This window comes from Macaca nemestrina, chromosome 3 (assembly GCF_043159975.1).
Source record: "Macaca nemestrina isolate mMacNem1 chromosome 3, mMacNem.hap1, whole genome shotgun sequence".
Taxonomy (NCBI): domain Eukaryota; kingdom Metazoa; phylum Chordata; class Mammalia; order Primates; family Cercopithecidae; genus Macaca; species Macaca nemestrina.
The window spans coordinates 42,854,016-42,881,557 of NC_092127.1; the positions used below are offsets into that span (position 1 = coordinate 42,854,016).

Here is a 27,542-nt window from a genome sequence, read left to right on the forward strand (position 1 = left end):
GACCAAGAGCAGCCAGACTTGCTTACTGGCCACAATTCAGCTGTCTAAAATCATAAACAGCAACAATTAATAACACTTCCTCCAGAATATTTTGGAGATCCAGGCAAATTTCTGGATTTAAAAAAAGTGAACTTTTATTTCCAACATCAGTAATAAAAGCCTGGATGAGGTTCCCCCAAACCTGTCTACATGAGATTGTTTTCATTGTCTGGTCAATATGACCGATACTCTTTAACTGGTGTGTGGTAGCATTCCTATAATGTCCACTTGAAATCAGCACTCCAAATGATAAAGAGAGGATTCCGTTTTTAAACTAGCATCTTACATTTCTTCTAAATATCTAAAAGTAGCTATTCAAAAGTTATGGGCACATTTTCTTCTCAGTTTATTAGGGATGCTATTGAGTTACTGAACAAAATCTTTGTTTTCCAGCATTCCATTTTGCAATGGTGTGCAGTGGGTTATAGTGCACAACAAATCTCTTGTGACAGGAGATAAACCCTTGAAAGTGATAGTTTCCGCTGGAAGTGTGGCAAGCCCTTAACTATTTCAGCATTTGTAGTGCTGTTATAATTATCATAATTGAATGTAAAAACCTTAAGATAGTATAAATTGTTCATGCAGTTAAGACAAAATGGAAAGCAGTGTCTTTTGTTTTTACAGAGGGGCAATAACATTTTCCTCTTTTTGCTACTGTTCAATATTGCTTCTAGCAGATTTTATCTCTCTGTTGTACAGAATGGTAATTTGCACCAAAGATGTCCAGTAGCTCCAGATTAAAATGTAATATAATACACGTAAAGCTTTATTGTTCCTTTAGGTTGTTGTTTTAAACTAAAGTGGAATATTTCCCTAAAGTCTTCAGCAAATGTGCACAATTTCGAACTAAATATGCTTAAGACTTATACCAGTGCTGCTGAAGAAACAGGTCTTATGGATCTGTCAAATTATTTTCATGCAATTGTTTCTGCAGCATTGTTTTTACTGGCAAATGTACAAGTCGATAGAAAAGGAAATAATTACCTATTTTCAGAATTGCTGATGCATGGAGCTAAAAAAGACCAGTCTATGCGTCTTAGAGATTGTGACATTTTAAATTACCTGAACAATACCAGCAGCCATCTTTGGACATAATTAACACCTTGTCTAATTAATGTCAGATCTGGACAGAGTCATGCTGTATTTATGGCATATTATTTTATTTAAACTTGTTTTTGCCCTTAATGTGTTGCAAACTTTAGATTTGTATGCTGTTTTCTTAAGTGGAGCAACTTCTTTTTTTCCTTTTTTTTCTTTTTTTGTTTCCCTCCCCCTTCAAGTAATCAATGCACTGCTGAATGAGTTCATTTTAATGCACTCAATCATGCCTCTAATGTTCGTAGCTTACGGGCGCAAGCATCAGTAATGCAGGAATGTTATATGGCTTTAGTTTGGGCCATTTCATAAAATATTCATGGAATCAAAAATGTGCATCAAAATAGCGGCTGGGAGAATTACATTTATGTTCCTGCTTTTATGGCAGCTTCACATTTAAACCCATTTGTGTTAATATCTAGTCAATCTTCCTACTTTAAAAAAAAACTAAAATGGGAGAGATCATATACATTCTCCTTTGCTTAATATTTGTTCTAGACATCTGCTGTGATACAACAAATATCTATAAACTTTCAGAGATGTTGTGCAGGGAAGAGGGTAAGCAACAATTTGGATAATACCCAACTATATAAAATCTTATTTTCTCTGCATAGTGTTTGTCTTAACATCCTACCAAGCATTTTACAGTTGACAACATTGTTTGGGTTTTGTTTGTATTTTTAAATAAATGGATGGATTTCTTGTCTGAGTGGGCTTTAGATAAAGTAAAACTCCCTTGTAGTAGTTTTATTTTGAGTGCTCGTTCCTTTAGTTGAAAAACTATGAATGCATGCCAAACTCCTCGTTGTTTATGTAGATGTCATATAATTGATGAACAAAACAAAACTAGGTTTAGGCTACTTCTATTCATACCTGGATACTCTTGTTTAATGCAGTTGTTCGCAGTGTTCTCCTAAGATGTGTTTTCTGATCCTACTTCATATTATTGAAATAAATTGACTACTTAGGGTAGTTGTGGAGGGCCATCCCCAGCCTCTCCAACAAAACATTTTGGCTCTATTTTCTTCCCTGGTTCACATGAAATGTTGGTGGACTGTCTGGACTTGTGCTTGCTATGGAGCCATGCATGCAGGCCTTTAATTCAGCAGTTAGTGTGTCTTCCTTACTGTGGTTACCACTGTGATCTGGTTACTCACGGTGATGGTGAAGATCTTTGGGTGATTCCTGGTGCACCATGAGAAAACTCACTTTCCCCTACCAAGACTTTCATACCTGTGAATAGTCCCCAGGCCTTCTTTTTTGTCCTGTTTTCTGTGAACTTTTATATTTGTGATACATTGGTAAAATTATTCCTCTTTTTGCTGTCCCTATTCCTTGATGGAAAATAATGTCAACACTTGATAATTCCAGAGGAGGACAGACCTTGGACGCTTAAACACTTGTTCTTGTCCTTCTAAAAGATTGACATCAGAACCAAGTGAGATTTCTAGATCCTGTTGTGTTAAAGTTTATTTGGTGCCAAAAGGTAGACTAAATATGAACACTTTGTAGAAGTTATAAAGGAATGCTATGAGCCGTGTGAGAAAATCTGATTCATTATCTACATTGATAATTATATTTAGCTTAGTAAAAGTGATCACCATATTGAGGTCTTTTATAATATTTCTCTCAGGTAAATTGAATTTAAAATTTTCAGTTAAAAGCAGTATGCATTATATCTTAATAAATGTCTAGTCTTAATTAATATCAGAATGATTACTCAGAAAACAAGATGATTTTAAAACTCCAATTCACAGTTGAAAATAGACATTGGATGGAAATCATATCACTGTTAATCATGCTTAAAGGGAAATGCTTGCATATTTAAATTATTATGCTCTCTTCATAGCATGGGCATATCTTTTAATATTTTTAATCAAATATTCTACTATATCATAATATATGCTTTAAATTCTGGCCAGCCTTTAGAAATTGCAGATAAGTCATTTGTGTGCTTGTGGTCATTTGGATCAACTCTTTGCTGGCTTATTTTCTTGCTGACTTATTTACTGCCACCAAATGCTTTTAGAAATGAATCCCTACATATAAGAAGGACTGGAAAACTGCTTCTGTGTAGTAGGGACCTCCATTTAAAATAGTACTAATCAGGACCCCACTGACCTCATCTGTGGGAAAATGGTGAAGCAGGGGGAAGTGAAACCATGAATAGTGAGATGAGGCCACAGGTGCCTGAGTCTAGGGTACCCACAGAATTCCAGAGCCCCCCACAGATGTCACTGCATGGCTTAGAAGAGAGCAGGGAATTCAGAAACAGCTGGTTATACAACTGCTTCTTCAGAAAGACCGATCAGAAGCACATCAGGGGCTCACATCTGTGCTTTTCTTAAAGGTGACCTATGGTGGCCTGAGCAAAGTTGGAGAATTATAGAACTGGAAGAGACTAGGAATCATGCAAATTTGGTCATCATTTTTAACACAAGAGATTCATGTCCAGAGAATTTATCTCACTCCACCTAAGTTTCCTGGCTCTTTATTTGTTTACTAGTATCTGATGTGGTGGAACCAGTTGTGTGGGCTTTTGGTGACCTTGGGTTTAAATCCTAATCATCACTTATGATAAATCTGGGGCATATACTTGAGTCATATAAACTTTGTGAGTCTCAGTTTCCTCTTTAGTGAAAAAGCAACAATCATATATACTTCACCAGTTTTTGGAATGTTCAGTAAGTTAATGTGTAGGGGGGAGAAAAGCCCTGCATTTTGACTAGCACCTAATAGACCTTCATGAAAGAGTAGGTCACTGTTCTCTTTTACCCAAGCATCTCAAGCTCCTACCTCAGGGAAGACTCCAAACAGACCCTTCTGAGAGCTGAACTTTGGCCAATAACCATGAGCTAAGTAGTACATTGATACCAGCCCTGCAGCTCTAGCAAAAAGCAAATCCAACTGAAAAGACTACTATTATTTCTAACCATCCCAAGGTTGCCTTCTGAAGTCACCAGATGAAACCAGTGTCCTGAGGACAATCCTCATTTCACTCCTGCTTTGGCAGCCTTATCCAGGATACCTAACAGCAACCCAAGACCCAGTAACATAACACAGAGGACATCTGGCTGATACGGAATACGAAGACACAGCCCCAGCCTTCACTCCACTCTTCCCACCTCCCATTTTGTCCCGATTTCTTCCACTTCTTCTTTTCCTACTCGACCCTCCCCTCACCTCCCCTTTCTGCCCCCATATAGATCAAATTTTGGAGATAGATATCTGTTCTCATTTGCTATTGACATCATTATACCTCATTTGCATCTAATTCTAATTGAGTTACCCAGAGCTTCATATCCTTTATGATCCCTATCTATTTTGGAACTATCTGTTTTTCTCACAGCATTCTATATCCTCCTTTCCCTATTTACATGGCCAAAAAGAAATACGTGTCTGTACTTTATGAATAGATGGACACTAGATGAAAAAAGAAACGGAACTCTTGTATACATCTTTCCAGGGCTACAGTGGTATACTTCATAGGCAGAAATACAGTTAACAGAGGAAATATAACGCACAAATATGTCAATGCTCCATTCTAGTTTTTAAAAATGAGGGTCGTGGGTATTTGGAGCAAGGTGTTTCTGGTAAGAGGTGCTACATGGGAGAGATGAAAAATTATGCCTGTTTTTCTGGAAGGTAAGAAAAAAGTGTCAGCTAGAAGTAAAGATAGATGAGAGCCATGAACTTCAACCTTGAGTATTTGTATCAATGTGAAAAAGGGACTGAGCATTATTTCCTAAAAGACTTTCATTGTATATCCTGATGACAAAATAAACATGCTTTGATGATGGAAACTTTAGGAAATACTAATAAGCAAACAGAAAAAAAAACAAGAAAAAGAAAACAGAAAATCAAAAAAGAAACCATCTGTTACCCATAATCCTACCTCCCAGATATAGCACTGATAATGCTTTCTAAATTTGTTTATATTTCCTAATATATTTACTTATTATAAACACTTGTTCATGTAACAAGATAGACTTGTATAAAATCATCCCTATGGCTTGCAGTCTCCTATCATATGAAAGTTTCATAATATAAATTTATAAACAAATCTGCAGTACACATTGCCCTTTCTGTATGTATCTTCGCTAACATGCCCCCCTGCATGGCTCAGCAAGGACTTAGACTGTCTATGTCTACTGAATTTTTCTTTTTTTTTTTTCTTTTTTCTTTTTTTGAGATGGAATCTTGCTTTGTTGCCAGGCTGGAGTGCAGTGGCACGATCTCAGCTCACTGCAATCTCCACCTCCTGGGTTCAAGCGATTCTCCTGCCTCAGCCTCCTGAGTAGCTGGGACTACAAGTGTGCACCACCACAGCCAGCTGATTTTTTGTATTTTTAGCAGAGACAGGGTTTCACCATGTTGGCCAGGCTGTCTCAAACTCCTGACATCGTGATCTACCCGCCTCAGCCTCTCAAAGTGCTAGGATTATAGGTGTGAGCCACTGTGCCTGGACTGTCCACTGAATTTTTACAGAGTGTTTACTGATTACCCACCACCACTGGTTGTTTTTCTTTGAGACTACTATTCTTATTTCTATGTGCATTCTTTAATACTAATTTTGGGCTGGGCGCGGTGGCTCGAGCCTGTAATCCCAGCACTTTGGGAGGCCGAGACGGGCGGATCACGAGGTCAGGAGATCGAGACCATCCTGGCTAGCATGATGAAACCCCGTCTCTACTAAAAAATACAAAAAACTAGCCAGGCGAGGTGGCGGGCGACTGTAGTCCCAGCTACTCGGGAGGCTGAGGCAGGAGAATGGCGTAAACCCAGGAGGCGGAGCTTGCAGTGAGCTGAGATCACGCCACTGCACTCCAGCCTGGGCGACAGAGCGAGACTCCGTCTCAAAAAAAAAAAAAAAAAAAAAAAAAAAATACTAATTTTGGTAACAAATTCAATGCAACAAATAGGAAGAAATTATATGCAATAGTCATGGAAGCAGGTCCAACCAACACTATTCAATGAAATTCATTTGAGGAAAGATATTGAGTCTAATATAACCTGTATAGGTTAATTTAATATGTCATGATAATATTGTTATAGGGACTCAACTAATTTTTGTTTTTTGTGGGAAGAGTAAGTTATACTTAATAAACATAATAAATTAGTGGCTATATTTCAGTTTGCCTGCTGGAGTTTCTGAAGATATTATTACTGTACCAACTGATCACATTAGCTGTGTTTCCTGAGCAGGTGCCCTGTAACGTATAATTGTACATGCATGAATTCATTTCTCACAATAGTACCTTGAAAAGTTACACAGTAATCCTATTTTGCAGAAGAATAAAGTAAGGCACACAGAGGGCAGTAATTAGCCTGAGGCTAAACAAAAGCTGGGAAAGCTGGGATAGGAACAGGCCATCTGCTTGGAGCCCACACTCTTAACCACTATGGTTGGAGTGCCTAGATGTAAGTGTTCTTTATATCAATTCCAATTATGTAACTCCAATACCAGAAAAGAGTATTTACATTTCAGGATATTGTGAGCATTCCCATGAGGAAATGAACAAGTAAAATACTAAATCCACTGTATGGAGCTGCAGACTCCTCTTCTAGAAATATGCTTGCTCATATTTTAAGGAAAGAAATTACTTACAGCTAATTTAGAGTTTAAGCTTGGAGAAGATATATTTTGGATTTTATTATAGGGTAAAATCCCCAAAAAGGCAGTTAGTTACATTCTAATTATTCAAAGCTAAATAGGATATACAAAAACCTCATTGGAAAGTCCAGTCAAACTTTGAGAAGCAGTTTTTTGTTTTGTTTTGTTTTGTTTTGTTTTGTTTTGTTTTTTTGAGACGGTGTCTTGCTCTGTCGCCCAGGCTGGAGTGCAGTGGTGGGATCTCCGCTCACTGCAAGCTCTGCCGCCTCCCGGGTTAACACCATTCTCCTGCCTCAGCCTCCCGAGTAGCTGGGACTACAGATGCCCGCCACCTCGCCCTGCTACTTTTTTTGTATTTTCAGTAGAGACAGGGTTTCACCGTGTTCACCAGGATGGTCTCGATCTCCTGACCTCATGATCCGCCCGCCTTGGCCTCCCAAAGTGCTGGGATTACAGGTGTGAGCCACCGTGCCCGGCCAAGAAGCAGTTTAAGGAGCCATAATGTTTGAATTTGAAGTTTATAATGGATGCATTCTTTTTTAAGAATGATGAAATTGGGAGGCTGAGGTGGGAGGATTGCTTGAGCTCAGGAGTTCAAGGCTGCAGTAAGCTGTGATTGCACCATTACACTCCAGCCTGAGTGACAGAGTGAAAAGAAAAGAAAAAAAGAATGATGAAATTGCCATCTGTTGGGAAAGCAGTAGAGGATATTGGTTGATAGTATCAGCTCTAGAGTCAGATTTCCTGGATATTATAGCACTAGACTTGCCATCTTGAGCAAAATTCTTAACCTTACTAACTTTTGGCTTTCTATTCTGTAATAGGAAATCAGAACAGTCCCACTCCATTGGATTGTTTTGAAGATAAAATGAGAAATACATATAAAGCACATAGCAGGATGCATGGCATACATAATGTTAAAGAAATATTAGCCAATATGATGGTGATTAATAATCATTGCTGGCCTTTTACACCCTCTCTAAACATATGCAAGCCCAGTAAATTTCTACTAGCCAGAGTACATCCCTCCCTCTTGCAGGTGTCTATCTAAAATTCATGCTGAAACTGAGGTCCAATTAGAGATAGCTCCTTTCCCAGTTTAATTCATCTTCAGCCTTAGAAATCCTTCACCATAATCCATGGTGTTTCTCCATTTAATAGTAAAGCTAAAATTTATGCAAAATTTCTGAAAACACATTCTGACCTCTGCTTTATACTTATGAATGGCTTTTATTCTTCAGGTCAGCTTCTGGAAGCTGCTGAGCATTATGAAGCATTCCATCAATTGACGCAGGGGCGGATATGGAAGGATGAGACAGGCCGCTCTCTCAACTTGTTGGCCTGTGAGAGTCTCCTGAGGACTTACAGATTACTCTCAGACAAAATGCTGCAAAATAAAGAATACAAACAGGCCATCAAAATTCTAATAAAAGCTTCTGAAATAGCCAAAGAAGGTGGGTGGAAAAGAACACTCTCACATTGTTTTCTTTAATGGGTAGACACTGGTTCTCCCAAGAGTGAAGTAAAAATCGTCAAGTGTTAGGGTGATTATTTCCTATGAAATGCAAAGACAAATGCCATCAATTTACTTTCAAATTTCACTGTAAAACGGAGGTGCCTTAGTGCTGATAACAAGAAATCCATTAGTTTCTTGAAAGCTTTATCTCCAAAATTACAATCCACTGGGGGTAGTGCTGTAAAACAAAGAACCTAAAGTGAGAAGGTAAGATCATCTACAAAAGTTAAGCGTGGGTATGTGCAATGTGCATGTGTGTATGTGATTGTATATTCCTTGGAGTCTTAGAGACCTTTCATTGTTTGCACATTCCCCATTGTCAGGTAACAAGGAAAATATGCTATATATTTAGTTATCAGTAACAGGAAAATAGGACTGTAATATATTTTAGATCAAATGTGGCCTTTAGACCAGCAGCTTCAGCATGTTATAACAGCCAGGGTCTCAGGTCCCACCCTAGACCTACTGCAGCAGGATCCCCAGGTTAGCAAGATATCCAGGTGATGTATATGTACACTTAAAGCAGTGAAAATGCTTCTATGAAAGCTGCTCATGTCTTTCATAGTCTGTATCATTTCTGTACATGTAAAATACAAAGAAAAAATTTGGAGCATATTCTTATAAGCTTTTAATTTCTGAAATGCAAGGATATTTTGTTACCATATAGTAATTTATTAATAAAGTAGCCTTTTCGTGAAGGAGAAAAAGATAAAAGTTATGCTCCTGAACTAAAGTGTATTAGCTCATGGATATATTTAATTGATTGGTTTATTAAATAATAGATGGCTTATTTAGAGTGAGCAGGACTGATTTCCTGGGTGTGATTTTAATTTACTAAAGAGTAAAAATAAACAGCTTAGTCTCTCTGTAACTTCTTTCAATAATATTAGTCAACATACACACAGGAAATCACCCCCTGAAAGATGCATCTCATTAAATGAAATACTTTTGTATAAATGGTCTAGTATCTTCCCCCAAAAGGGTAAATACATAGTTAGCTCTTAGATCAATTTCAGCAGCAAACTTTAGTCACATGGAAAGTTACATGGAATTTCAATGAAAAGGAATGCATTGATTAGGAAAAGATACATTACTTTAGGTTTACTTTGCTAAGTTTTAAGGTAGTTCACAAAGAAAGAACAGTTCCTTGGGTCTCTGCCAACAGTCAGAGCCTGTCAAGCAGTCCTCTTTCAAAAAGCATCTCTCGCTTACCAAAGATCAGATCAGGAGAACAAGAGAAGACTTACTTCTTACGCTGTTAGAGTTTTTAATGTCTTTTAAAACCAATAAATATTTGTCCCCACATTTTTCTTCGAAGAAAGTACATAGGTTAAAGGATTGCACAATACTTTTCAGAGCTCTTAAAGAGGGTAAATATTCTGGGACAAAGTATCCCGTTACTCTTGTCTCCTACGTTGATCAGGGAGCCTAAAGGAGCAAGCTGATGATTACCCAAATAAAGCATGCCCCTCACATTGGTTCACATAGTATTTAAGGGGTATTGACACCAACTGTCGGCCAACTCCTTTGTTAGGGTACATTGGTGTAATGCGCAAATGTAGCATCAGCCAACACCTTTTACTTAACATAATGTTTTCAAGGTTCATCCGTCATGTAGGGCCAAATCACATTCCATTGCATGGTTATACCACATTTTCTTTATTCACTTATCAGTTGATGGACATATGAGTTGTTTCCACCTTTTGCCTATTATGAATAATGCTAGAATGAACATTTGTGTACAACTTTTCAAAGATCTTGATTGTATGCTTAGGAGTGGCATCACTGGGTTATATGACAACTGTGTTCAACTTATTGAGGAGCTGCCAGTTTTCCAAAGTGGCTTCACCATTTGACATTTCCAGTAGTGATACATGAGGGTTTCAGTTTAGCCACTTCCTCACCAGCACTTGTTACTTTTATCTTCTTCATTATACTCATCCTAGTAGGTGTAATGTGGTATCTCACTGTGGATTTGATTTGCATTTCCCTGTTGGCCAGTAACATTGAGGGTTTTTTGTCGTGTGCTTCTTGGCCGTTTGGATATCTTCTCTGCAGACATTTTTATTCAGATTCTTTGCCTGGTTTAAATTTTTTTTTTTTTATGATTGAGTTTTAAGAATTCCGTGTATATTTTATGTACAAGTCTTTCATTAAATATATGATTTGAAAATACTTTCTCCTGTTCTGTGGGTTTTATTTTCACTTTCTGATGGTTTTCAAGTACAAGTTTTTAATTTTGATAAAGTTCAGTTCGTCTAGTTTTTCTTTTGCTGTTCTTGCTTCTGATATCATCACTAAGAAGGCTTTGACCAATACAAGGTCACAATGATTTACTCCTATGCTTAAGAGTATTTTTTTTTTTCCTCATTGCTCTTTTTTTTTATTATTATTATACTTTAAGTTCTAGGGTACATGTGCATAACGTGCAGGTTTGTTACATATGTATACTTGTGCCATGTTGCTGTGCTGCACCCATCAACTAGTCAGCACCCATCAACTCATCATTTACATCAGGTATAACTCCCAATGCAAACCCTCCCCCCTCCCCCCTCCCCATAATAGGTCCTGGTGTGTGATGTTCCCCTTCCCGAGTCCAAGTGATCTCATTGTTCAGTTCCCACCTATGAGTGAGAACATGCGGTGTTTGGTTTTCTGTTCTTGTGATAGTTTGCTAAGAATGATGGTTTCCAGCTGCATCCATGTCCCTACAAAGGACACAAACTCATCCTTTTTGATGGCTGCCTAGTATTCCATGGTGTATATGTGCCACATTTTCTTAATCCAGTCTGTCACTAATGGACATTTGGGTTGATTCCAAGTCTTTGCTATTGTGAATAGTGCCGCAATAAACATACGTGTGCATGTGTCTTTATAGCAGCATGATTTATAATCCTTTGGGTATATCCCCAGTAATGGGATGGCTGGGTCATATGGTACATCTAGTTCTAGATCCTTGAGGAATCGCCATACTGTTTTCCATAATGGTTGAACTAGTTTACAATCCCACCAACAGTGTAAAAGTGTTCCTATTTTTCCACATCCTCTCCAGCACCTGCTGTTTCCTGACTTTTTAATGATCGCCATTCTAACTGGTGTGAGATGGTATCTCATTGTGGTTTTGATTTGCATTTCTCTGATGGCCAGTGATGATGAGCATTTTTTCATGTGTCTGTTGGCTGTGTGAATGTCTTCTTTTGAGAACTGTCTGTTCATATCCTTTGCCCACTTTTCGATGGGGTTGTTTGTTTTTTTCTTGTAAATTTGTTTGAGTTCTTTGTAGGTTCTGGATATTAGCCCTTTGTCAGATGAGTAGATTGCAAAAATTTTCTCCCATTCTGTAGGTTGCCTGTTCACTCTGATGGTAGTTTCTTTTGCTGTGCAGAAGCTCTTTAGTTTAATGAGATCCCATTTGCAATTTTTGGCTTTTGCTGCCGTTGCTTTTGGTGTTTTAGACATGAAGTCTTTGCCCATGCCTATGTCCTGAATGGTACTACCTAGGATTTCCTCTAGGATTTTTATGGTATTAGGTCTAACATTTAAGTCTCTAATCCATCTTGAATTAATTTTCGTATAAGGAGTAAGGAAAGGATCCAGTTTCAGCTTTCTACTTATGGCTAGCCAATTTTCCCAGCACCATTTATTAAATAGGGAATCCTTTCCCCATTTCTTGTTTCTCTCCGGTTTGTCAAATATCAGCTGGCTGTAGATGTGTGGTATTATTTCTGAGGACTCTGTTCTGTTCCATTGGTCTATATCTCTGTTTTGGTACCAGTACCATGCTGTTTTGGGTACTGTAGCCTTGTAGTATAGTTTGAAGTCAGGTAACATGATGCCTCCAGCTTTGTTCTTTTGACTTAGGATTGTCTTGGCAATGCAGGCTCTTTTTTGGTTCCATATGAACTTTAAAGCAGTTTTTTCCAATTCTGTGAAGAAACTCATTGGTAGCTTGATGGGGATGGCATTGAATCTATAAATAACCTTGGGCAGTATGGCTATTTTCACGATATTGATTCTTCCTATCCATGAGCATGGTATGTTCTTCCATTTGTTTGTGTCCTCTTTGATTTCACTGAGCAGTGGTTTGTAGTTCTCCTTGAAGAGGTCCTTTACATCCCTTGTAAGTTGGATTCCTAGGTATTTTATTCTCTTTGAAGCAATCGTGAATGGAAGTTCATTCCTGATTTGGCTCTCTGTTTGTCTGTTACTGGTGTATAAGAATGCTTGTGATTTTTGCACATTGATTTTGTATCCTGAGACTTTGCTGAAGTTGCTTATCAGCTTAAGGAGATTTTGGGCTGAGACAATGGGGTTTTCTAAATATACAATCATGTCATCTGCAAACAGGGACAATTTGACTTCTTCTTTTCCTAACTGAATACCCTTGATTTCTTTCTCTTGCCTGATTGCCCTAGCCAGAACTTCCAACACTATGTTGAATAGGAGTGGTGAGAGAGGGCATCCCTGTCTTGTGCCAGTTTTCAAAGGGAATTTTTCCAGTTTTTGCCCATTCAGTATGATATTGGCTGTGGGTTTGTCATAAATAGCTCTCATTATTTTGAGGTACGTTCCATCAATACCGAATTTATTGAGCGTTTTTAGCATGAAGGGCTGTTGAATTTTGTCAAAAACCTTTTCTGCATCTATTGAGATAATCATGTGGTTCTTGTCTTTGGTTCTGTTTATATGCTGGATTATGTTTATTGATTTGCGAATGTTGAACCAGCCTTGCATCCCAGGGATGAAGCCCACTTGATCATAGTGGATAAGCTTTTTGATGTGTTGCTGAATCCGGTTTGCCAGTATTTTATTGAGGATTTTTGCATCGATGTTCATCAGGGATATTGGTCTAAAATTCTCTTTTTTTATTGTGTCTCTGCCAGGCTTTGGTATCACGATGATGTTGGCCTCATAAAATGAGTTAGGGAGGATTCCCTCTTTTTCTATTGATTGGAATAGTTTCAGAAGGAATAGTACCAGCTCCTCCTTGTACCTCTGGTAGAATTCAGCTGTGAATCTATCTGGTCCTGGACTTTTTTTGATTGGTAGGCTATTAATTATTGCCTCAATTTCAGAGCCTGCTATTGGTCTATTCAGGGATTCAACTTCTTCCTGGTTTAGTCTTGGGAGAGTGTAAGTGTCCAGGAAATTATCCATTTCTTCTAGATTTTCCAGTTTATTTGCGTAGAGGTGTTTATAGTATTCTCTGATGGTAGTTTGTATTTCTGTGGAGTCAGTGGTGATATCCCCTTTATCATTTTTTATTGCGTCGATTTGATTCTTCTCTCTTTTCTTCTTTATTAGTCTTGCTAGCGGTCTGTCAATTTTGTTGATCTTTTCAAAAAACCAACTCCTGGATTCATTGATTTTTTTGGAGGGTTTTTTGTGTCTCTATCTCCTTCAGTTCTGCTCTGATCTTAGTTATTTCTTGCCTTCTGCTAGCTTTTGAATGTGTTTGCTCTTGCTTCTCTAGTTCTTTTAATTGCGATGTTAGAGTGTCAATTTTAGATCTTTCCTGCTTTCTCTTGTGGGCATTTAGTGCTATAAATTTCCCTCTACACACTGCTTTAAATGTGTCCCAGAGATTCTGGTATGTTGTATCTTTGTTCTCATTGGTTTCAAAGAACATCTTTATTTCTGCCTTCATTTCGTTATGTACTCAGTAGTCATTCAGGAGCAGGTTGTTCAGTTTCCATGTAGTTGAGCAGTTTCGATTGAGTTTCTTAGTCCTGAGTTCTAGTTTGATTGCACTGTGGTCTGAGAGACAGTTTGTTATAATTTCTGTTCTTGTACATTTGCTGAGGAGTGCTTTACTTCCAATTATGTGGTCAATTTTGGAGTAAGTACGATGTAGTGCTGAGAAGAATGTATATTCTGTTGATTTGGGGTGGAGAGTTCTATAGATGTCTATTAGGTCTGCTTGCTGCAGAGATTAGTTCAATTCCTGGATATCCTTGTTAATTTTGTGTCTTGTTGATCTGTCTAATATTGACAGTGGAGTGTTGAAGTCTCCCATTATTATTGTATGGGAGTCTAAGTCTCTTTGTAAGTCTCTAAGGACTTGCTTTATGAATCTGTGTGCTCATGTATTGGGTGCATATATATTTAGGATAGTTAGCTCTTCCTGTTGAATTGATCCCTTTACCATTATGTAATGGCCTTCTTTGTCTCTTTTGATCTTTGATGGTTTAAAGTCTGTTTTATCAGAGACTAGTATTGCAACCCCTGCTTTTTTTTGTTCTCCATTTGCTTGGTAAATCTTCCTCCATCCCTTTATTTTGAGCCTATGTATGTCTCTGCATGTGAGATGGGTCTCCTGAATACAGCAGACTGATGGGTCTTGACTCTTTATCCAGTTTGCCAGTCTGTGTCTTTTAATTGGAGTATTTACTCCATTTACATTTAAGGTTAAGATTGTTATGTGTGAACTTGATCCTGCCATTATGATATTAACTGGTTATTTTGCTTGTTAGTTGATGCAGTTTCTTCCTAGCTTCAATGGTCTTTACATTTTGGCATGTTTTTGCAATGGCTGGTACTGGTTGTTCCTTTCCATGTTTAGTGCTTCCTTAAGAGTTTTATAGTTTTAACTATATTTAAACTTATGATCTATTTTCAAGTGTGTGTGTGTGTGTGTGCAAATGTGGTGTGAGGAGGGTACAACTTCATATTTTGAAAGTGGATATCCAATTGTTCTACTAATAATTGTTGAAAACATTATTCTTTTCTCAATACATTGTAATGACACCCCATATAAAATCATTTGACCATAAATGTGAAGATTGTTTCTGGATTCTCAATTCTATTGCCTTGATCTCTCTTGTCTAACTTACAACTACAAGAATACATATATTTTATTACTCTAGTTTTGTAGTAAGTTTTGAAATTGGGAAATGTGTGTTGTAATACTGCTCTTTTTCAAGTTTGCTTTGGTTGTTTTCATCACTTGCATTTCCATGTGAATTTGAGGATCAGCTTGTCAATTTCTGCAGAAAGGGGAGCTGGAATTTTGATAGGAATTGCATTGAATCTGTCAATCAATTTGGGGAATATTGCCGTCTTAACACTAAGTTTTTCAATCCATGAATATGGGCTATCTGTCCATTTATTTAAATATTCTTTAATTTGTTTCAATGATGTTTTATAGTTGTCAGTGTACATGAAGAACTGCCTTCTTCTGTTAAATTTATTTTTAATATTTTATTCTTTTGATGCTATTGCAAATGGAATTGTTTCTTAATTTCATTTTCAGATTGTTCATAACCTGTATGTAGAAATAAAACTGACTTTTCTATATTGATCTTATAGCTTTCAACCTTGTTAAACTCATTTATTAGCTTTGATAGTTTGTTATGGATTCTTTAGGATTCTCTGTATATAAGACTATGGTATCTGCAAATAAAGTTTTGCTGCTTCCTTTCTATCTGTGTGCTTTATCTTTTTCTTGCCTAATTTATCTGACTAGAACCTCTAGTGCAACAGTTTTAAACAGAAGTATATTTACTGACGGTTTTTTGTAGATGTTTTTTACTTTGTTGAGAAAATTCTCTTCTATTCCAAGTTTTTTGAGGGTTTTTTGTAGATGCTCTTTACTATGTTGAGAAAATTCCTTTCTATTCCAAGTTTATTGAGGGTTTTTAACATGAAAAGGGGTTGGATTTTGCAAAATGCTTTCTTCCTACCTCTATTGAGAAGGTCATATGATTTTGTCTTTTATGCTATTAATATGGTATATTATACTGATTGGTTGGCATATGTTGAACCAACCTTGCATCGCTGGGCTAAATTCCACTTGATTGTGGTGTATAATCTTTATATGTTACTGATTTTGCTTTGCTAGTAATTTTGTTAAGGATTTTTGTGTCTGTGTTCATAGGGGACATGAGTTTATAGTTTTCTTTTCTTGTAATGTCTTTGTCTGGTTTGATGTCAAAATAATACTGGCCTCATAGAATGATTTTGGAGGTGTTTTCTCTTAATTGCTTAAAAAGTTTGTAAAAGCTTAAAAAGTTTGTAAAAGATTGATGTTAATTCTTAAAATATTTTTTAAAAATTCACCAGTGAAGTCATCTGTGCCTGACTAGCCTTTTCTTCAGAGAAGTTTTTAAATTACTAATTCAGTTACTTTACTTGTTATGAATTTTTTCAAAGTTTTGATTTCTTCTTAAGTCAATTTCAGTAGTTTGTATCTTTCCAGGAATTTGTCTATTTCATCTTGTTTATCTAACTTGTTAGTATGTAATTGTCCACAAAATTCTCTTATAATCCTTTTTATTTCTGTAAGGTCTGTAGTTATTTACCTTTTTTCATTCTTGATTTTAATAATTTAAGGGTTTCTTCTTTTTCTTTTCTTTTTTTTTTTTTTTAATCTAACTAAACATTTGCTAATTTTGTTGACTTTTTCAAAGAATCATTTTTTGTTGTGTTGATTTTCACTATGGGTTTTCTATTCTTTATTTTTTCATTTCCACTCAAGTCTTTCCTATTTCCTTCCCTCTGTTTGATTTGAATGTAGTTGTATCCTCTTTTGCTAGTTTTATAAGATGGAAAGGACTTTCTTATTTTTAAATATAGACATTTATAGCTATAAATTTCCCTCTATGCACATCTTAGTTTTATCCCATAAATTTTGGTTTGTTGTGTTTTCATTTTCGTCTATTTCAGAATATTTTTTGGTTTATCTTGTGATCTTCTTTGACCCACTGTTCATTTAGGAGCATCTTTAATTTCCACATAGATGCAAGTTTCCCAAATTTAATTCTATTATGTATTTTTAATTTCACATTATTGTGAATACCACCTTTTCAATGGAGTCTACTCTGATAACCATATTTAATATTGAAACCTGCTTTGTCCTCTGGACCCCCACTTGGCTCTCCCAATTCCCCTTACCCTGCTCTATTTTCTCCCTAGAACACTTGTTAGCATACACCTTACATAATTATTCTTTATTATTTATTTTCTCTCTCTTTATGTCTCTGTCCTCTAAAACATCAGTTTTGATGTGTCACTCAATTTTAGTAGTGCCAAGATTTTAGACGTAACCTTTTCTTTTTGGTTGTTGTTAATCCTATTCTTACTGACATTTTTCTCTGTTATGTTATTGCTTTCACTTTATCTTAACTTTGTCTCTTATTAGTGAATAAGAAAAGTTCTCATGTTTAAATATTATTTAAAAACTAATATTTGGTGTTTCCAAACTGTATCAGTAGCAATAGATGTTTTCCTTCCTTTCTCCTCTTTGCTGAGCTTCCACTCACATAAAATTAGATGCAGATGATGGTGCTATATCAGCCCAGCCAGTTGCTAGTGCTTTAACACAGTTATACCACTTGACACAGAAAATACATACCACATACAGCCAACTTTTAACTCTCTAATAAGTAGCTTCCTGTCATAGCCTCTTTCTTCTATTCTGTCTTTACCTTCGCTAGTCCCAGAACCCATAATCCTATACCAGAAAAAGTTAGGGCCCAGCTGAATTTTAAGAGTTAAAATTCCCCTTACTGGATCACTGGCATCATCAACTCTGCTAAAATGAAATCTTGAAGGGGTAATTCTCTGCAATCAGGGAAATAGCTAAAGAAGAAAAAATACTGTCACTGGCATTTGCCATCCTATTTCCTTGAAGTCTTCAAAGAGCTGCTGCATCAGCAGTGGTTATTTGGTGAGTGGTGAGAGTGAATGCAGCGTGAAATATTGTTCCTGCTGATATCCTTCATGGTTGGAATGTGGAGCTCAGAAATCTAAGGATACTTCCTCTATTCATCTATTTTGCATTTCTATAAAGGAATATCTGAAGGTAGGTAATTTATAAAGAAAAGAGTTTTTTTTTTTTTAAACTTAAAACTCCACAGACTGTACAAGCATGGTGCCAGCATCTCCTTCTGGTGAGGGCTTCAGGAAGCTTCCAATCATGGCAGAAGGCAAAGGGGAGCAGGCATGTCATATGGCGAGAGAAGGAGCAAGAGAGATGATAGGCTCTTTAAAGCAATCAGCTCTCATGTAGACTAATAGAGCAAGAGCTCATCCCATGAGGATGGCACCAAGACATTCATGAAGGATCTGCCCCCATGACAGACACCTTCCACAGGCACCACCTCCAACATTGGGGATCACATTTCTACGTGAGATTTGGAGAGGACAAACATCAAAACCATATCACTTACTTTCCAAAGACCAAAAACAAAGGTTAGATCACTCAGCATTTGCATTAGCTAGGAGTTAGTCACATTGGAAGACAATGTTATATTTAATATACTAAATATAAGCAAGTTATATGTTTGCCAAATGGTATGAGGTATGTCACGTTGAACCACGTTATATCTTCACACATTTTGCTTTTGGAAAGAAGTGGTTAATTCCTGAAATAAAATTAGTAAGATACCACAGGAATTAGAAAGACTAACTTTCTTGCAAAAAAAAAAAAAAAAAAAAAAAGATGATGAAAAGCATATTACCAATGATTAGTAAAGAAAAGTGTGTGGATTTCAAAATACGCATGGAATTTTCTACCAGGAAACTAAGCTCTGTCAGTTACTCTCACCTATGCTTTAATCAATAGCTCTTAAACAGAACATAATCAAAATAAAAATTCATTAATTTGCTAATTATCTGCAGTTAGAAACTTAGCTGAATGTCAGTCCATGTGATTGAGTATGAATGTTTGTGCACCATTTAAGGTTGTTATCCATTATCAGTTGTTTTATGTATGTAGTAGCTATGCTAGATGACTGTATGCCTTTACAGGTTGGACTAGTATAAAAATTATACATGAATGTCAAAATGATAATATTAGGCTGTGTTTATAAAGGGAAGCCCCTTTATAAACTGAATATAAACAAGTTGTATATTTGCCAAATGGCATGAGGTATGTCATGTACGAGGTATATAATTATATTGTTAAAGCATCTTACTCTAGTATCTATGATCCAGGTAAATTGTGTTTACATCAGCCTTTGTTTTTCAGTATACAGCTAGGTTGTGGGGATTATTGATAAAACTGCATACTTTAAAAAATAATAATATTTTACTGTCTTGAAAAGCAAGGATTCTGTTGTAGTAAATCAATTTCTTGAATGCTTGGTAATTTTTTTACATCTTCACTTCAGGAAGTGACAAAAAGATGGAAGGGGAAGCCTCTTACTACTTGGGCTTAGCACACTTAGCTGCTGAGGAATATGAAACTGCATTAACAGTAAGCTAAACTTTTAATCACTACCATTTTTAATTATTTTAGTATATTTATTTTATTTTATTATATGTTATTACAAGGCCAACAGAAATGACTTAGGCCTGACATAGGTGTGCCTTTTTACTGAGATTAAAGCAGAATAGCAATATGCTAGAAGCATTTTAAAAATTGGTTTTATTGTTTATTGAAGGTACAGTGGTATATAATCAATTACTATGAGGTTCTTTGGGATATGTGAAAGTTAAATAAATGTAGTAATATGGCCCTCTATATGCCCATATCAACAAGGACAAGAGGAAATAGGTTTAAGTGATGGTAAAAAGTAAATAACAAAAAAGAAATTACAGTCATTTTATAATATGATTTGGGAAATTTTGCACGCACAAAAATGTGGTTATTAAGCAATAGAGTGAGCTGCCTTGATGTAGCTCTTCAGTGCAGGTAGTGAGGAGGCAACAGAGGTGGAGGTGGATGTTAGTCCCAGTCTGAGAAGTAGCCTGCTCTATAATCAAATCACTGTTCAGCTATTTTGCAACCAGGTTTTTTTTTGGCTAAAAACAAACAAACAAGTAAAAATGTCAAGGGTGATCTTTCCTGAATTATAACTGAAGTCATTTTTTCTTTTTCTCTTACCTCTATTATGTATTTAAAGTATTTCACCTACATCTCTTGTAATAATCCAATTTGATACACAATATTGGATTTTAAGCTTTTGGGATCTTCTTTGTTCCTTTAGATATTTTTTTGCAAAGTAGAATTACTATATTTGGGCTACATATTTTCTTCTAGTCCCCTTACAATCGGATATCATAGAAAACATAGGTTTTCCTAGATAACTCTTATGCTTAATATTTTTTTATTTTTATTTTTATTTTTATTTTTATTTTTTTTGAGACGGAGTCTCGCTCTGTCACCCAGGCTGGAGTGCAGTGGCCAGATCTCAGCTCACTGCAAGCTCCGCCTCCCGGGTTCCCGCCATTCTCCTGCCTCAGCCTCCCGAGTAGCTGGGACCACAGGCGCCGCCACCTCGCCCGGCTAATTTTTTGTGTTTTTAGTAGAGACGGGGTTTCGCCCTGTTAGCCAGGATGGTCTCAATCTCCTGACCTAGTGATCCGCCCGTCTCGGCCTCCCAAAGTGCTGGGATTACAGGCTTGAGCCACCGCACCCGGCCGCTTAATATTTTTTAGTTAATGATTAGCATTCAGCAAAGATTTGTTTCTGATACCTTGGGGACCACAGAGACCAACGAGATGCACACTTCCCTTTAGGAGTTAATTTAATGAGGGCAAACAACTTGCGGGCATAACCACAATTCGAAGTAGGATGAACAGGGGCTTTTTAAGTGCAGAGGGAGGAGTGGTTGGTTCCAACACTGAAGACCAGGGAAGCTGCACCAAAAAAAAGTTTTTGAAAGACAGGATTTACACATGTAGAAAACATCAGAGTCCACAATGATAGAACACTAGATATACACGTGTGCACACATGTGTATACACTCAACATGGACGTACTCAGTGTGTTGGGAAGCAAGGACTTAGGTGGAAGATGAGATTCAGTTGGAGGTCAAGTTGGAAAATTAGGTGAAGACTAGCTCATAGATATTCCTTCTCTCTCAGGTAATGCAAGCACAAAATAAATTCAAACAATACAATAAAATTCACAATGAAAACTACATTTTCTTTCTCTCCCTGTAGTCAGTCTCACAGTTCTTTTCTCAGAGACAAACACAGTTACACATTTCTGGCTTATCTTTCCAAAAATATTCTATATATTCAAATATCTATAAAGTGCATATATATGTTTCTTTTGTGTTATTTAGAAAATTGTTGCATTTTATATGCACTGTTCTGCACCTTGAGTTAATTTCTTCCATACTGATGCATGAAGGCATGCCTAGTTTTATTATTTTAATTTTTCCAGCTTTATTGAGGTAAGATTGGCAGATAAACGTTGCATATATTTAAGACGTATGATGTGACATTTTGATATATCTATATATTGGGAAATTATTTCCCCAATCAAACTAGTTGGCCTGTCCATCAGCTCCCATATTAACCTCTTTTGTATGTGTGTGAGGACATGTAAGATCTAGTGTCAGTAAACTTCAAGTATATAATACTTCAAGTATTATAATATATATAATACTTGCCTATATATATATAGGCAAGTCTCATTGTCTCATTTATTTATTTGTAATTTCAACTTTTAGATTTGGGGGTACATGTGCAGATTTGTTATCTGAGTATGTTTTGTGATGCTAAGGTTTGTGGTATGATTGATCCTGTCACCCAGGTAGTGAGCATAGTACCTGATAGTTTTTCAGCCATTGCCCTCCTCCTCTAGTTGTCTGTTGTTCTCGTCTTTATGTCCATGAGTACCCAAGGTTTAGCTCCCACTTATAAGTGAGAACATGTGGTATTTGATTTTCTATTCCTGTGTTAATTTGGACAAACCTTATCTTAAGAGGTCTACGTGATATCCCATTTTGTGACTGTGCCATAGTGGATTCAAACATCTTCTACTGCTGGGCATTAAGGTTGTTTCTCGTAACTTTTATTGTAAAGGATGTGGCAGTGAACAGTTTCATCAGATGTGACAAATTTATCCATGAATGGATTCCTAGAGGTGGAAATGCTGGTTTATCCTATTCCTAGTGGTATAGGATAGTCTAGTAATGAATAGATTGAAGAAGGAATATTTGACATCCAAGGGATGAATTACTTTACTTGAAACTGTTACTCCTTTCAGAAAAGTATGGAAATCGTTTCTCTGAAAGTATATGTGAAGCTTTAGTCCCTATAACCTATTAAATATGTGACACTGGGAAAGTCCCTTACACTCTTTAAGTTTCAATTGCCCCATCTATCCAGTGGGAGTAATAACTATACTTATTTCATAAAGGGTAGTGAGTTCAATGCTACTCCCCTCAAAAAAAAAAAAAAATCCACTTCCTAATCCCTGGCACCTGTGAATGCAGAGGTAACTAAGTTAAAGATCTTGAAATGAAGTGATCATCCTGGATTATCCAGGTGGACTCTAAATATGAAGACAAACATAAGAAAAAGGCAGAAGATTTGAAACAGAAGACAGGAAGCCACATGCGCAGAGGAAAAGACCATATGAAGACAGGGGCAGATAGTGCAGTGATACAGTCACAAGTCGAGAAATCCCTGGAACCGCCAGGAGATAGAAGAGGCAAGGAAGGATCCTCTCCCAGAGGCTTCAAAAAGATCATAGCCCTGCTGATGCCTTGATTTCTGACTTCTAGCCTTCAAAGCTAGCAAAGAATACATTTCTATTATTTTAAGTCATTTAGTTTGTGGTAATTTTTCTGTCAGCCCTAGGGAACTAATACACAGGGTGATGAGAGATAATTTATGTAAAGTTTTAAAAGACTGTCTCCCTGGTTTATAATAAACCTTCGATAATTATTGGGTTTTATTATTTTTTCACTAATCTAAGTCTCTGGACTTGAGCAGTAGTAGTGAAGATGGAGGGAACTAGACAGATTCAAAAGTTATAAAGGACTTGGTAAGAGGCTAAGTGTAGGAGGTGAGGGAAACAGAGGTGCAAAGATGGGCCCTGAGTTCCTGGCTGTGGAATTGGATGGATGCTGGTGTTGTTTACAGGAGTAGGGAATGTGAAAGGCTTGTGGGGAAATGGAGAGTTCAGTTTTGGATACACAGAATTGGAGGAGTTTTAAAGATATTCAAGGAGAGTTCAAGTAGACAGTTAAATATGAGGGTCTGGAGCTTAAAAGGAAGTCTAGAGTGGAAATATTATATGTGAAAGTTAATTTTATGCATCAGCTTGGCTGGGTCATGGGATGCCCAGATAGCTGGCTAAACATTTCTGGGTATGTCTCCAAGGGTGTTTCTAGAGAAGATTAGCATTTGAATTGGTGGGTTGAGCAAAGCAGATGGCCTTCCCCTATGTGGATGGGCATCATTTAATCCACTGTGGGCTTCAATAGAACAAAAAGGCAGAGGAAGGGCAAATTTACTTGACCAGACTGTTTGAGCAGAGACATTGATCTTCCACTGTCAGCACTGATGGTTCTCAGGTCTTCAGACCCCGTCTGAATCTACATCACTGGCTCACCAGATTGCAGGTCTTCAAACTACAGCACCAGCTCTCCTGGGTATGCAGCTTACAGACAGGAGATAGTGGGATTTCTCAGTCTCTATAATCATGGCAGCCAGTACCTTAAATAAGTAACAAATCTCTCTCTCTCTCTCTCTATATATATATATATATATATACACACACATATATATATGTGTGTGTGTGTGTATGTCACTTCCTGAAGTGAAGATGCAAAAAAATTACCAAGCATTCAAGAAATTGATTTACTACAACAAACAGAATCCTTGCTTTTCAAGACAGTAGAAAATTATTATTTTTAAAAGTATGCAGTTTTATCAATAATCCCCACAACCTAGCTATATACTCAAAAAAAAAGGCTGATATAAACACAATTTACCTGGATCATAGATATTAGAGTAAGATGCTTTAACAATATAATTATATACCTCGTACATGACATACCTCATGCCATTTGGCAAATATATAACTTGTTTATATTTAGTTTATAAAGGGGCTTCCCTTTATAAACACAGCCTAATATTATCATTTTGACATTCATGTATAATTTTTATACTAGTCCAACCTGTAAAGGCATATAGTCATCTAGCATAGCTGCTACTACATACACAAAACAACTGATAATGGATAACAACCTTAAATGGTGCACAAACATTCATACTCAATCACATGGACTGACATTCAGCTAAGTTTCTAACTGCAGATAATTAGCAAATTAATGAATTTTTATTTTGATTATGTTCTGTTTAAGAGCTATTGATTAAAGCATAGGTGAGAGTAACTGACAGAGCTTAGTTTCCTGGTAGAAAATTCCATGCGTATTTTGAAATCCACACACTTTTCTTTACTAATCACTGGTAATGCTTTTCATCATTTTTTTTTTGTTGTTTTGCAAGAAAGTTAGTCTTTCTAATTCCTGCCTTTTTTTCTCTTTCAGGTCAATAAATCTTGACTCTTTCAGCAGTCTTATCTCTGCTTTTCACAACCCATTCCTCTGAAAAATTATAACTGTTATGTGCATAATAGAACCCAGTAGGGGTAATGCTGGTTTGAGAGAAAAAGGAGTGTCAAATGGGCTATGCCAGAATTCATAGTCTGGGAAAGGCAAGGCAAGCAAATACACTTGCATTAATCATTTTTTAAGTTTTCTTACACTGTACGTAAGAAATTCTTGAAAAGTGTATGTAAGAAGAAAAAAATGTAAATAAAAAATAATAAACAAAAGGGGAAGGAAATGAGGACAAAGAAGCCAAGGCAAAGGAGGAATCAAGAGAGAGGCTGTCTGAGACTCAGTGTTCCTTTGGGTCCTTTCTGTGTTGTTTCCAATACTTCAGCTCTAGAGTTCTGAATGTCTGCAGGATATAATAATAGGATGAATCTTTCTGATGGACACCACATTTATTCTATCTGTAGTCTAAATCAGTCTGTCTACATCTGCATTCTCACTCTTCCCTATCACCTCTTGGCTGCATGTAGATGACAGTTGGGGCCAGTTTAATATGACATCATGATATGAGAGTTTCCTGGAATGCATACAGATGCTCACATCTGCTACCAAATATTTGATCATTAGACATTTGCATGAAGTAAAGGCAGTAAATACTAGCATTTCTCAGATAAGGTACTCTCAAAATGCTTTTTAGAGAGTACATTTATCAACTCTTTGGAATGAGAGGACAACAGCATCATTAAATGATGGACTCTAAAATCAAACTAATCAAGGATGGAATCCCAGATCCGCTACCACCTCACCATGTGACATTGAACAAGTGACTGATTCAACCTTTCTGAACATTAGTTTCCTCTTCTGTAAGATAGGGATAATCCTACTCTGTAACTCAGCACAGCCTTGTGAGAATTAAGTAAGAATATGTGTCTAAAATTTGTTTCATGGGGCCTAACATGCAGATAACTAAAACTATTATGTTACTGTTAATATACATAAAAGAATTTTTTTTCAAAGTGCTAGATGATCATACAGCTACAAAATCACAATGTCTGGCTTCTGCTCTAGACCTATGGTATTCTCAAACCCCTAATTAGCATAGGAGCAAATGTTAAATGTGTTGGTAAAGTCTACATAGGTAAAAGTATTTGAAGGAGAAGTTGATGTACATAGATTACATGATAAAGAGCATTTTAATGGAATATAGGTCAAGTCATACATAGCAATGGCATTCTAATTATAAGTGGCCAAATATGTGAAATGGCAGTCAGTTTGGATGTACAGTGTTCACATCAGAGGTAACTGTGGTACAGAAAGAGCACGTGAGCCTTGGAGCTGGAAGATGTGGATTTTAGTCCTATCTGCCATGCACTAGCTGTGTGACCTTAGGTTAGTCACTTAACTTCTTGGAGGCTCAGTTTCATTTGTAAAATAACAATCCTAATGGCAGCTTCACTGTGTCTTTGTGAAGACCAATATTTAAAAATGTATGTTTACATTTTAAATTATAAACAGTTCTCAAATGTAAGGTACCATTATCAGTACAGATTGATGTAACTACTACTGGATAGTATAGCAATGATACTGTGGTAGGTAGTATTTATTGAGTATACATTCAAAGTCTCTATTTCATTCTTTATTCTTAATTGTAATTTACTATTTATCATATGTAAATTACATAGTACCTAAATTTATCTTTGTATTGGCACATATTTTTATATAACGGAAAGAAGATAAACCAACATTTTGTGAAAAATGTTTTATTATTAATTTATGAATAGATTTTCTTTGAGTTTAAAAATATGACATTTATTTTTTAAAAATTGAGTTCTTTCTTTCTTTAAACATCAGAGCTACTCATTGCCCATTAAACAGAAGTTGTCTTTACTCACTAGTTAGAAATCCTTACCTAAAATTTACCCTTCATCCTTGGTTTAATGGTCTGGGTAACTGAGGAGAGCTCAGATGCCGCCAGAAAGGAAATCATGGCCCCTTCTCCCAGAGGATGGCTGGTTATCATTATACATAACATGCAGACAAGCCTGCTTGCAGCCAGTTTGCCTCCTGGTCGTGTGTAGTTCGTCACCAGCTTCTGAGGCGTGCTAAAGAGGGCTCGCCACTCGGCTTGAGATGATTCAGGTGTAGGCTCAGCAGTCTCAGCAGTCATTTTCCTGCTTTACATCAGAGTTTTCATCTGCTGTATTCTTTTGTCCTGTGGCCCACAGGCAGTCTCCTTCTTGGGGAATCTAAAAGGGGCAGCTGTTACAGACCCCACTTCCCCCAGTAGTTGCGGCTCAGATCTCTTTCTATTTAGCATTACCCTCCACACACACGCTCACACTTCTACCAGTAGACAAACCGTGCGTACCTTATTTTCATTTCACACTTTTTGCCAAGTGATATTCAAAATATTCAGTGTCTGATAAGCAAAAGAAAGGATTTTTTTAAACCAACATTAAAAGGAAATCGTATTTTCTAATTTTAAAATACATATTTATTTACAAATTGTATAGAAAATGTCTTATTCAGAATTATTATACAATAACTTAAGGCATAGTGTAAACATGTATTCCATATCTGATCTTGTTTTGAATAGTTACTTGGAAACAGCCTTACTTGGAAAACAGCATTTTAGGTAGTTTATAAAAGTATGTTTTAATACTTGGGGAATTACGAACACTTAAAATGTTTTACTAATAATTTTGTGATTGTTATTATCTTAATATTTAAAGTTGTGTCCTTTCTGAAACATTGAAACAGGTAACTTTATGGTACTAATGTAACATAGTTTCTGTAGTGAAGATGACAGAATAGAATCTCAGTAAATTGAATGTTTTTTCATTTCCTCATCAATGGGGAGTTTCTCTTTAAATCATTTTTAATTTAATTTTCTAAAATGTCTAATTTTTTTACAATGTTACAGCTTAGGAAACTATGCATCTTTTTCTTTTCTTTACCATGATTATAGTATTTGTCATATAAATTACAGTATTTACCATTTAAATGATAGAAGCATTGTAGAAAATCAGAAAGC

At 36.5% G+C, this 27,542-nt stretch overlaps 1 protein-coding gene across 3 annotated transcripts in view; it reads left to right on the top strand.

Annotated features, from left to right (window-relative positions):
- The window catches only part of LOC105463434 (tetratricopeptide repeat domain 29), a 264,157-nt gene that overhangs the window by 63,542 nt on the left and 173,073 nt on the right, over positions 1-27,542 (top strand). For all 3 annotated transcript variants that reach the window (XM_011710516.2, XM_011710517.2, XM_011710518.3), the window contains exons 7-8: positions 7,990-8,202; positions 19,376-19,461. In XM_011710516.2, coding sequence (XP_011708818.1) covers positions 7,990-8,202; positions 19,376-19,461 — 299 coding nt within the window. The remainder of the gene's footprint in view (positions 1-7,989; positions 8,203-19,375; positions 19,462-27,542) is intronic.